This window comes from Brassica napus, chromosome C7, assembly GCF_020379485.1.
Source record: "Brassica napus cultivar Da-Ae chromosome C7, Da-Ae, whole genome shotgun sequence".
Taxonomy (NCBI): Eukaryota; Viridiplantae; Streptophyta; class Magnoliopsida; order Brassicales; family Brassicaceae; genus Brassica; species Brassica napus.
The window spans coordinates 40,616,530-40,630,108 of NC_063450.1; the positions used below are offsets into that span (position 1 = coordinate 40,616,530).

General features: G+C 31.3%; 1 protein-coding gene across 1 annotated transcript; it reads right to left on the reverse strand.

Annotated features, from left to right (window-relative positions):
• Positions 1 to 388: 388 nt before the first annotated feature.
• Positions 389 to 2,859, reverse strand: LOC106407095 (expansin-A5-like). Its single transcript, XM_013847888.3, has 3 exons — positions 2,597 to 2,859; positions 1,684 to 1,975; positions 389 to 941 (listed from the first exon to the last, which is right to left on the reverse strand). The coding sequence occupies exons 1-3, from the start codon at positions 2,760 to 2,762 to the stop codon at positions 632 to 634; spliced, it is 768 nt and encodes a 255-aa protein (XP_013703342.1). The 5' UTR covers positions 2,763 to 2,859; the 3' UTR covers positions 389 to 631.
• Between the last annotated feature and the right edge of the window lie 10,720 nt (positions 2,860 to 13,579).

Consider the following 13,579-nt stretch of genomic DNA (forward strand, 5'->3'; position numbering starts at 1 on the left):
AAAAATGATGGAGGATATATAAATTGTTATCAAATCTTTATTATTAAAATCATTAATTGTCATATATATATTAGTCATTTATGGTAATTCCGTAGGTTTGATTTAAGGAAAGAAAATAACATATCATATCATTATATCATATAGTTTGACCAACTTATGTATCTAACAACATATAAAAATCAAATGTGGACCTACTTATTTTTCAATTGAATGTAATTGACTACCTAATTGAGTGCCACCTATGCATTGGGGCCTATTTTAATTAATACAAAATTGAGGTTACATCTTTTCAAATGTTCCTCAATTAATATATAGGGGATTTTTAAAAACTAACATTTCAAGGACGTTAAGTGTCTTCCAACGAATAAACACTTTCATATCACTTACATTTTTTAATAACGATATCATTTTTATTTTTCTTATTACAAACGAGGTTTATCTCTTTCTTTCACTCGTTCACACACATCTACCAGTCCAAATTTCAATTGGTTACCCAAAAAAGAGGCCCCCAACTTGGAAACCGGAAATTACGAAAAGAAAAGAAAAGAAAAGAAAAGAAGAAGCAATTACAATAACCGAAGCAAACCAAACCGGTCTAGCAATATATAGCACTTAATTATTATAGAACTAGTTAGTACCGAAACTGCCCTCCGGTGTAGGTCTGGCCAAAGGACCAACTGGGAGGAGCAACATTGTACGACACGACACTTCGGCGATCACTTGTGGTGACAACAAACGACAGACTTTGACCATTGAGATAAGAGTTGCTCTGCCAATTTTGCCCCCAGTTTCTTGACATTAACTGCCATTTTGACCTTGACCCTCTCATCGACACAGAGTGTACGTCCCCGGCTCCACCCACGTTTGTGACCAGCACCAAGTTAAAGTACGAGTGACCGTTGATCGTGAACCTTATCCCGCCTCTTCTATTGCACCGAACCCTATATATTCATCCGAAACAATTATTTAGTTATAATGCTATTATGAAAGTTCAAATGGCTCTCCCGAAAAGGTACCACAAGTTTGGTGTTGATTTAATTGATACCGATGTACAGTTTTTGGTCTATTAATTATTTAATAACCAATTTCTACGACATTTATCAACTGGTCCAAAGTAGTAAATGCATATTAATAGGTTTAAATTCCATTAAGTGGTATAGTATAAGATGAATCACGCAGATACGTGTCTTTTTGTATTTTCAACATATGTTTGTTGTACATAATGGTCCTAACCAATTTTCTTTTATAGTTACAAAACTGTTCAATATATGGGTTCCATGGCTCTTACTTTTCCTACTCGTCGGTCTATAGAAAAAAAAAACAAAAAGACTTTTGTGCAAATATATAAGAGAAAAATATATTTTGAAAAATTCAGACGAGAGATAACCAGCTAACACTTAAGAAAAAAGCCACACACATATTTGTTAATTCATGCATGTGCATCTATTTCTAAATAAGTCTAGCTTTAATCTTGTTTTCTTACTTAGTTATTTGATACTTTTAAAGTATAATTAGCTTTTGACATGAGAACGGTAGTAAAATTTCCTAGTCATATATTAATAAAATTATAATTGTACGAGTAATATTTCACAACGTACACTTATAATAGTTCAGTACTATGCTACTATGCCACTTCTAGACATTTAATGGGAGGGTCCGTAAACCGGGTTAATAAATTAGTACCTTCTGTACATAACCGGAATGATACCGGACTTGTAGAGAGCGATATGCTCATAGATGGGCTGAGAAAGATCGAAATGGTGGTTGGGAGGATCGCAAGCGCCACCAGGAGGACAAAAGTTAGTGGCAGTGACCACGATGGACCGGCCTTGTATGCACCACTGAGGATCGTTGACACACTTCAGCTCGAAACAGGCACCACAGCTAAGTCCGTTATCAAATAACGCGGTGCTCAACGCAGCCGTCTCTGTTCCGTAACCTTGGCTGTACAGATTCCCGTACCCGCATGCTCCACCTAATTTTGTTCATTAGGCAAATGTTTATAGTCCACAGCAAAAACTAGACTTGTTTTTTCTTTCTTTTTTTGTCTTTGCCTTTATATCTGTCTAGTGTCCATTGTTTTTTCAAAAAAAAAATCACAATCTTGAAAGCAGTTTACAAAAAAAAAATCACAATCTTTACGTTTGAGATAAAACAATTTTATTAATTGTAAACGCAAACGTCAAGTCGCCAAACATACATAAGGTTTTTCTTTTATTTGCTTCCGCGTTTGCGTTTGTGTTTTGTAGTATAGGAAAAGTGAAAATCTTGGGTTAGGAAAATTAGTTTAATGAAGATAAATATAACATACATACATAAAGAAAATGCTAAAAATGGCGTTTGAGACAATTAGTTTTTAAAAACATATGACGTCAATGAGTCGATTTCTTCTTCTTCTGTTTGTATAATATAGTATTCTTAACAATATTTTCATGATTTGCCGTTGCAATTGTTTGCATGTTTCTATGTTACGAGCGAACTGGCTAGCTCTGAAACCGTGAGATGACTACATTTAACACTACACTTTTGTCAGTTAAAAATTACAGTCATGCAAGTGAAAATGAGAAATAAAATTTATTGGAGATAAATAAGGTACCCATGGTGCCGGAAGCATCACCACCGCCGTAGAAAGTAGCATGAGCGTTGATCCACGGTCCTCCATGGCCGCCAGGATGGTGGCCGCCACGACGGTAGAAGCCTTGAACACAGGTTGAAAACACTAGGACATGCAGCAGGAGAGCAGATATTACTAAAAGCCCCATGATGAAGAAGGGATAAAAAAAAAGAAGCTAAGAGAAGCAAATGGGTATCTTTGTCAATGTGGAGAGTGAGAAGGTTTGGTGTGATGAAATTGAGGAAGAAGAAAGTTTGGTATAAATAGAAAGAAGGACTCGGACAGAGTTCTAGCTGTAATGAATCAATCAGGGTCCATGCAACTGCTTCTTGGTCTTCAATATACTCGGTTAATTAATTTTATTTCATTTTATGTGTTTAATGTCCATGGAAAGTCATAAAAAGATAGTAATAGAACACGACGTAAACGATAAAAGGTGATGTGAATGTTAATTTAAGAGGTGAATAAAATAAATTTTGTCAAAATGAATTGGAATCTATCGTAAAGGTCACTCAAGATATGAAATAAATGCGTATCAGATATTAGTAGATGTGATTGTGATACTGCAAAATTATATTTTCCTTTTTCTTATAAAGTATAGACGTAAGTGCTTATTGATTTTAAAGGTGGGAAAGTAATCATACGGAGACATGATTTAAATAGCAGTTAAATTCATAAATATGCGGGTTTGAGTGTTTGAGACAAACAATATAGAGCTCTATAAATAATATTATCCAGGTAATAAATTGAGAATTCAAGTGCAAATTTTTTTGGTCCTCCACGCTTCACTGCAATCTATTTATTAATTTTTGTTGTATGCCTGGGTGTTACTACTTTTCTAAATTTGTTGTTGAAAACCGGAGATGCATTGGATTGGTAGCAGAAGTGATGAAGAACGGTTGGGACTTTTCATGAAACTGTAGATACTTCATTGGACCAAAATGGTTACAGCTGGTTTGAGAAGAAAATAGAAGATAAGAATTTAAAAAGGATGCACACAGAAACCCAACATTTAAAAATGTATACATATTAATAAAAAACTGCAAAATTGGTGATTCTCAAAACTATTTATTTTGTTTCATATAATAAAGCGTCCAATAGAAAATATCTAATTAATAGCCTATAAAATTAATTGTAAAATAAATTGTAAGTCCAAAAGTCAATATAGCTTTTAAAAATATAATATAGATTTTAAAATATTTCGCAACTCACTAAAATTGTTAAAACGATATTTATACTAAAACGTATAGAAGTATCAGGTGAATCTATCTTTTGACAAACAAAATTTTCTTTAATGGTATTCAATATAACTGACATAATTGTTTTTTTTTTATCATTAAAAAGTTGTTAGCGAGAATTGTCTGATTTCAGTTGAGAAAAGAGAGCAACTGTCTCACTTTGATTTTATTCTTACCGTTAGGCGGACAAACATGGTGGTTTAATTAGTCGTTAGAACATTATTGATTTAAATAGTACTCCATGTGAAGTATCTCCATTTGTAATATACACCGGTATGCGACATTGTAATTCGGTGGCGTGTGACATTAGTCTTTCGATTCTGAAGCTTCTTAAGACGATAAATTTGGCAATGCATGCATGTGATCAGTGGATCTGTACTATAACCGACAAAATACTTTAGACAAAAAGAAAGTAATTCTAATAAATAGTGATTTCATACACCTGGAGAGAATACAAATGTTTATCTAACTTGGAATATATTTGTAGGTGCACCACTGTAAAAATGGTACAAGTACAATTACTACAAATCTATATCAATTTCTATTGTAAAAATTGTCATAAAACATACTCCTTCCATATACAAATGTTTTAACATTTTATCCTGTACATACAAAATTAACATTTTAGGATATAATTAATGTATTTGTATTTAAAATAAAACATAAGATAAAAAAAATAAAACTCGTACGAATGGTTGAAACTTTATTGATAAATCAGAAAAATAATAATTAAAATAACGTATTTATTATTTTTTTAATATGTGTAAATTTTTTTTTAAACTTCATATATTTATCGATGTTGATGTTAGTGGTTTTTTCTTTGTTCCCAACAAACTGTTTTAGAAGGTGTTAATTAAAGACGAATATAATTTACTTTCTAAGATACCTTTTAACTACAATAAAAGTGGATTGTTTAAGATTAGTCTTCTCGGAATGGATTGCATTACTTAAAAATAATGGATTGCATTATTTTTTTGGGATTCGCTAAGTATCTAAACCAGTTTTTTGATATTAAGCAAGAGAGAAAAAAGAAAAGGATGAAAAACACTACTTACGAAAAAAATTCTAAGAAACTCCCTTAACAAAAGTTACTCAGAGTATCTGCAGAGGTAAAGGTTCTCCAAAATTTTCTCAGAAAATATTCTACCATTAAATAATGTTGACCACTGAAAATGTGACACTTGGGCTCAAAGTTTCTGATGGAGAGGCTTTCGTCTCTAGATGAAGAATCGGTTTTTGTCTCCTCTCCTCTTTTTCTTCTTTGTTTCTATCTTTTCTTTGTTTTATATTATTTTTCTGACAAAATTTATGAAAATACTCATCCACTGCGCTTGCTATCTTAACATCTGTTTTATTTCTATTGGTTTATTATTTTATTTAAAATTAATTCTTAATTCTTAATTATATTAATATTATATGAAGATATTCAATGTTGAAAAGTTTACCGATGCCAATGCTCTTATATCTATTCAATACTTGTTTTTCTGTACTTAATGCTTTTTAATTTTAGACTAAAATTAGGGATGGGCATTATATACGTACCCGAAGTAATGACCCAAAACCGATCCAAAAATCAGAGTACCCAACCCGATCGGATCTTACCTAAATATCCGAAAGTTTTCAAAACCCAAAAAAACAAAACCGAATCCGACCCGCACCAAGAACTGAATGAATATCTGAATATATCCAAACATATATATATATATATATATATATATATATATACTAATATTAATACCTAAAATTAAAAATTATAAATCAAATTTATTCACTATTTTGGGTATATATAGATTGAAATGGATGTTTTTGATACAAAATATCCAAATAATATTGTATCCATGGTTAATTTAGAAAACAAAATAACCACTTCGAGCAATATATATTGAGTTTTTGTTTTTTTTTTGGTTATTTTTGGATAAGTTTGAGTAGCTTAGATATATTATACTCGAGTCAAATTGAATAGTTTGCTTATTTCGGTTAAAACCCGAACCCACCCGGATCCGGGAAAACCCAATTCGAATCCGACCATTTTTTTGTAATACCCGAATGAAACCATTTTTCAAAACCTGAAAAAATCGACACCAGAATGGGTCATATCTATATTCGAAACCCATGCGTAACTAAGATATAATCCAAACTAAGATATGGCTAAGATAGAGAAATTTAAATCCGAGATGTCAAAAATCATTAACTTTTTATATGTCAGTATTAATTAAGTTGTATAATATATTATGCTCATATAAATACATTTGATGGTCAAATCTATATTATAATAGTTGAGTTTTTGCTCACTCCTCATCGCGCCACGTCAGCGTTTCGTGGACCCTACTTTTAAAAAGTGTGAAAAAATGTCAAGCTCATGGCTCGAATCCGGGTTATTGAAATATAAACACCAACATTTATACCACTAAGATAACTGATACTTTGTACATTGATGACCGAACCTAATATATATTTATGAAGGTCAGAAGCCCTTGCTTCTTCGGCTTCCTCTGAGGGTCGGACCTACAAATGTATTATGGGTTTCATTTTTTAATGGGATTCATCACGTTATTTGAAAAAAAAGCTCAAGTTTGCAACAATTATGGTTTTCCTATATTGTAAACTGTTGTCGTTTAACATGAGTTCAGGTTCTTTTCATCATTGTCTCAAACAAGTCTGAGTTACAGAGTTGCGCCGTGTGTGTTCGTAATCTATTTTTTCACCGGTGAACTCTTCATGTCCCCATCTTAAATCGCTTTATCATAAATGTTCCTGATTTGTAGCCCCTTTGTAAACCCTATATATATGATTCTCATCTTTGATGAACCCAATCTGCATCTTCTAGAAAATGTTTCTCTCTGCCTCTCCAGTTTCTCAAACCGGCGTCCCGCCGTCCGTCACTCAACCTTCGAGTCTCTCCGTCTTGGTCGTAGTAGTCAGAGCATAGCCTTTGGCTTCCTCCGCTTCTGGGATTCCCTGAACTTCAAGAAAGACAAAGAGTTTGTGGGAATCACGGTTCTCTTTCTTGATGAAAATGTAAGTTAATCTTCAATCTATCATACTTATTTAACATAATTATTTTAATTGATTTCCTAATTCTTTGTTGAATAATATTATTTGCAGATTCCGTGATTTATGGGTTTACTCCCGTCTGACGTGCTAATCATTACATGCCATCTTTGAAAGAAGGTTCCATTGTGAAAGTCGATCATTTTGAGGTTGCTAGGTGCTCAAGCATGTACACGATAACTGATCATCCATTCCTCATTCGTTTCATCTCACTAACCATTATTGGTGAAGTCATCACAAGTGCTCCTGAGATCAATCTCCAGTCAAGATTAGAATATTCGACAATTGCCAAGTGATTGCAAACACAAACCTAGAAACTGGTAAACATAGCATATTTGGCAGCTCAAAGCAAGATTATAATCAGAAAAATTTAAGTTGAATGACATACCAACAACTGAAACTGGTAATTAGTCAACAACTTATCTCATATTTTCCTTATTCCTAAAAAATCCACTATGTTTCTGATCTATTTTTTCATCTATGCAATTTTAGCCTCTGTCATGGATAGCTCTCTCGCAAGGATTGCATTGACTATTGTTTCTGGGAAGAAAAAGATCTTGCTCCTGAAGACTGTGACAACCCTGTTGTAAGATTTTAGTTTGTGTAGAACAAAAAACCTTGATTTCTTTTCTATTTAGTATAGTGATAGTTGTTGACAATCATTAGTCATTTGCCAATATGTTTTTTATGCGGCATTTCAGATTTAATTTCTCCATTTCAAGCGGAACAGCAGATGGAAGCTAATTTTTCTGGAAGCTTCTCGACTTCAAGACAAATAAGAAGATATATATTGGTGGGAGGTTGATCAAGGGAATACTTTAGAGAAGTGAGACGGCCTAGCCAGACTTCATCTTTTGTACAGCCTGAGCAAAGAGTGGAACCCACAAAACACAAGAGAAGAAAAAACAAAACACGAAATTAACATATTAAGACCTTCTCTCTTGCATGTCTAACATCTGGCGCCGACGAAACTCAACACCCACGGCAGACGAAGCTGATGCAAGTAAACCTCTCATCAATCATGCTTAAAATCAATCTACGTTTTTCAATCTCACAAACTAAGAAACAATTTTACCTACATGAATCGGGAAATTAGTGCCCACATTCCCAACATAGAGAAAAATAGGAGTTGAAGTCCTAACAGTTTTCTCAGTATCAGACTAAACCACAGATTCAAGACCCAACTATTTTGAAACTCTAACATTTTAAAGTCATGCTTTTAAAAAAAATTATATTTGGTCATATTTCAGACTTTTTTGTCAACCCCAAATCATCTATAACAAAGTTCAGAAAAAATATATAAATAAAATAATTTTCTAAGTATGTAATTCTAAAAATGTTATAAATTTTTTTAAATATATTACAATTCTATTTTTTTCTAAAAACAATTGGTGAAGTAAGAGAAATTTTTTATTTTATTGTTATTTAAATTGTTAAATTTTTAAATCTAAATTTATTATCTTTTTTCATGCCCTATTTGATTTATATACAAACAACTAACTAAGTAAACACTAACAAGTTCCATCACCCTCAACTTTGAACATATAAGATATAAAAATATCAACATATGATTTCGTCATTCATTCTTATATCAAACTCATCAACCTATGTAATTTCTAAAGTTTCATCCATCACATTATAGAAAAAAAAAACAAACAAACAATAAAATTCCGTAAACAAAACTATACAATGCACCTATAATGTAGCGCGGAGACTATGCAACATCTACGTATTACGCAGCAGACTCAGCGGACCAACTCAAGTTGTCTCCTGCGAAGTGGGTTTATGGGTCCAATGTGAAACCTACCACTTCAAATTTTTTATCCAAACTATTGTTACTTCTTCCCTTAAAATAAATACGTATTATTATTTTTCCTTTTATATTTAGGCAAAAAAATAGTAATTTCTAGGTTTTATTCTACATTTAAAATTGCCATTCTAGAAAAATATATTAAAGCAAACTTTATTACTACTATAAAGATTTTCTATTTAAAAACAAAATATATCAAAATTCGTCGGAGATGGTTTTGATCCAAGACGACCAAGTAAACCGTTTCTAAAGGTATCAATTTTTAAAGCTAAAACAAACATATAAACTACAACCCAAAATACCAACAAAATAAAACCCAATAACAGTAAATAAATCCAAACTCAAAAGAAAACATACACACGGTAAGTGACCATCTTTTACAAAGCGTCCTCGAGTTATTCAACAACACAACTTACAACTCGCTGCTAACGCCCCTTTCCAGTCTGCATATCCAAAAAACTGCAAAGCACCAACTCAAGTTTATATACAATATTACTGTGATGTTTTTCTCCTTCACGAATAATGCAACAGCTACGTAGATAGGTCCGCGCTTGCGCGGGGTTGCCCCTAGTAACTTAAATTTGTCGGTTAGCTTTGATGCGCATTAGATATAATCACTGTTTTGGTAGGCCCACGTTCAAATAAAACCACAATAAATCGGAAGGAAAACGAAGACGACATACGCGTAATATTGTAATAAATTGGTGATAATATTTTTCTAGACAATTTGAAGTCTACGAAGTCATCGACTTGGCTGGGCAATTCTAACTATATTTATCGTTACATGTATTTGAAATGATAAACAAATCTCATTTTAATATAATTATGACAAAAAAGAAATATATATATATAATTATGAGGTTTCATTTTTTGGGTTTAATATTTTTTATTTTAGGTTTAATATATATGCTGAACCAGACATCGAGATTTAATACTATAACTAGAATAATACATGCACATGTTGAGTTTATTTGTATATATTATCGATATTATCGATATTTTTTATATATTTAATTATTTTATTTATACATATACAATATTTTTTGTTGTTATTATATAATTTCTTTCTGATAGACCAGATCAATTTTTATTAAAAATTGTGGAACTAAACTATAATTAATATATCATGGGTTGATCGGATTGGACATTAAACAAATTAAAATACAAAAAGCTTATTTTTTCCACCGAACACATTCTTGAAAAAAAATGAACAAAAATGAACAATATTGTTTCTACAGTTGAATTATTTTGACATTTGTCTTTCATATGGTTTTGAAAGGTTTTAGATCAAACATCGAATTAATACATGTCATTTTAATACTTTTAGTCGTATGCTTAAGGGAAACTTACATTTTTGTAATTTAAAGTCGTTTTAAAAAATTCAAAATATAACATATAAGAAAAAATCTAACATATAAAAAAATATAACATATAAGGTTTCCTCATTTTTCTAATTTAAAATCATTTTTAAAAAATTAAAATAAAACATATAAGGTTTCATCTTTTTTTTAATTTAAAGTCATTTAAAAAAAATTAAAATATAACATAAAAGAACAAATCTAATTTTTTTTATTATATGGTTAATATGATTGTTTAATTGTTTTTAATAATATAAAATTAAAAAAAATGAAGAATGATGCAAAAATTGTTATCAAATCTTTATTATTCATAGTCATTAATTGATGTATATATAAGTTAATCATATTAGGTAATTATGTAATTTTTATTTAAGGAAAAAATACACTTTTTTATATTTTGGATTAATATAATGTTCTCTAATAATTATATTTGGACCAACATTTTTTAATTGATTCTTAAGCTACCACGTAAGCTAAATTATCATCTTAATTAAGTGACATCTAAGCAATGTCTCTTCTTAATTAGTACAAATTTAAAATTACAACTTTTTAAATGATCCTCAATTAATATATAGGGGATAATCAAATAGTAGTAAGATTATGTTGTAAACAGTAAATAAAACACAATATTTTCTCTTCAAACTGGCCATACGACTATGCAGTTTCATGTGGAAGGAAAAATATGTCTCGACAACAACTGCCCTACAGGCTACAGCTTACATTCCTAAAAGATGTATGATTCATTCGAAAGTTCTAAAATCTAACTGATACCACTAGTTTGTTCATCACCTTTCCATGAACATTAACAAATAAAACATGTAAATAGTGCTAAATTCAAGTCCAGGGGAGTCGCACGCATGCACTTAATTCTTAAGACCAAAGCTTCCCTTGGTAAATTTTCTCAGTGAAGGTTAGTTATCTCCAAAAGTGACTGATCAATAGCATTAAAAGTTTATCATTTGGTCTTTTTATGTGAACCACATGATATCTAGGTCCTAGGGTTAGACAAAAAAAGTTTACCCAAAACAATTTTATGCCGGTCCTAAATTTGATTCCCAATAAAAACTAAAATTATAGTTGTTTCGTAGTCGTTTGAGCTTGAGATTTGGTTCAGGTGGTTAATATGATGGATCGTAACGATCGGTTTACCCTTGACATCGGTCGAAAAGCATTCCAAACTTTGGGTTAAATTGTATGGTAGCTAGTCTACTATGTAACAGTATAAATGTGTTTTTCCCAGAGCAACCCGGTTCAATCGATATAAATAAAAAAACTCAGCTCATTGTGGTTGTTTCCACGTAGTACCAAATAAGATAATCATGGTTTATCAAAATATTGAAAAACAGAAAAAAAAATCTTTCTGATTTTCATAAAATGCGCAATTGTTTCTTCACCACCAAAAGAGAAATTCACAACTCTTGTATTCAAACCTGTCGAAAATGATAAACATAAAAGACGGAAAGGTCAAAGGATTTAAATTAAAGTGAAATAAAAAAGTTTTTATAGTCGCTGAAGCAATTAATTTAACGAATAGTCTCGAATATGTTGAGCTAATATTAGTAGCAGAAAACTCTTTTAGTTAACAGTATAAATAACTTTAAAATACTTTAAGAATGTAAGTAAAGATTACAAACCAATAAAGTGATTTCCATTTCGACCGAAGATCCAAATCGGGAAAAGACGTCCGATTATCAAACATGTGCATATCGAGGAAGTAAATATACAGCGGATGAAAATAACCCTTTGAACATTGCTAAAGAAACTTTCTGAATTATTCTGCGTGTGGACCGTCCATCGACGAAACGCGTAACTTGTTTTCTCTATATAGTGAGACCACCTCAAAGTTAATATAAACGTGTCTAGTATATAACGAGTAAAAGATGATAAATGGTCAATTTTGGACCCATTTAATTAAGAAGATGTCGTCTTGAGCCTCGTTTGGTTAAGTAATGACTTTTTAGGAAAAAGTTTATATATTTGATCGGTGGAGTTAATAGCTGGGGAAGAAATTGCTTGAAAGAGTTATATAATTACAATATTTAGCGGTAATGATACAAAAAACTTAAAGATATAAAATCTATAACTCTAGGATTAGGAAAATGTAATAGATCAATCTAGATACGTATCACAATCCCTAGCTATAACTTGATTACAAATATAGTTGGCATAAAATCGATGCTGTTATTTTAATTTGGCTCTTAGATGATAAACTTTGTTAATTTCAAGTATTTGTTTAACAAGTTATATCACTAAAGAAATACATAAAGTAATAATCTATATTAACTGCAAGTATATATGATGTTAAACGAATCATAGACTTAAAGTACTCATAGCAACATGAGAATGAATTAGCGAACAAGTTACTCGTAAAGACATTTCATGTGCAATAGACCGAATGATTTTTGCTGTAATAAGAAATTATACTTATGAGTATATCATAAACGTATTGACAATGATCACAGATGATCAAGATATACGTTCGCAATGATTTATGAAACTGTGGTGTAAGAAAAAATGGATGGACATGGACAGGCTGAACGAATAGTAAACACATGTCAGATTTTCATTTATAAAATTAGTATGTTAGTAGTCTTCGTATGAAAATCTGAATATTTGTTTGTATGAATCATATGCTATTAGCAGGAGAAGTGTCATAAATCTAAAGCATATTACATCATATATCTGTAACTAAAAATTGGTAAGATAATAAAATATATGACTAATACTCAGATATTTTAAAAACAAAATAAAGTGAAATAATAAAAATAGTAGCATGTAATATCCGAAACGCATATACTTTTGCACGTTTTACCCTTATGCGACTGAAGTCTTCATCCATACTCAAATTTGGTAGAACACTAGTACCCGAACTCACATGGATGAAAGCATGGTGGTTGAAAATATATTGACTTTGACATGATGCTAGTTCAACTATTATGTTGGTGACGGTGACAAACGAATGGCTCAGTTTATCATCATACCTTATTTAGATTCAGCTTCTAATAAAATGGTTTTGTATCATAGTTAACACCATTTTAGTTGGATTAGATTATGTATCCAAATCCATATTGATTCCTGAAACATGTAAACAGTTAGATAATTTTCTCAACTACAACGTATATGGTGGCGTCAATCATGGGTTGAAGTTCAAACACAGCTTATGAAATTGGTGTGTTCAAAGCCCTGCTGCTATGAGACTATAAGGACATATATGATAGTATTATATTTATGGGGACAAGGTTCTGATGGAAGATTAAAAGAAACATAGGTTCATGTGAAAACTATTTCATATTTAAGTGGCCAAACAACGAATATAATTAACGCCTATTGATATATGGCCGGAACAATTTTTCACGATCGCTCCTGTGTTGTCGTGTACAACTTGATTACAAGAACAGGTACCAAGTAAGTCAACTTTAGCTCAACATGTCAAATGATTTTTGCTGCATCATTTGCTTCTCAAATTATTTTATGAGGCTGTGTATTAGTATATAAGAAGATGCATGTA

Coding starts and splice junctions, on each gene's coding strand:
- LOC106407095 (XM_013847888.3), bottom strand. CDS start 2,762: ATGGGGCTTTTAGTAATATCTGCTCTCCTGCTGCATGTCCTAGTGTTT. Junction 1,976..2,596: donor TGATGCTTCCGGCACCATGG/GTACCTTATTTA, acceptor GAACAAAATTAG/GTGGAGCATGCGGGTACGGG. Junction 942..1,683: donor ATTCCGGTTATGTACAGAAG/GTACTAATTTAT, acceptor ATGAATATATAG/GGTTCGGTGCAATAGAAGAG.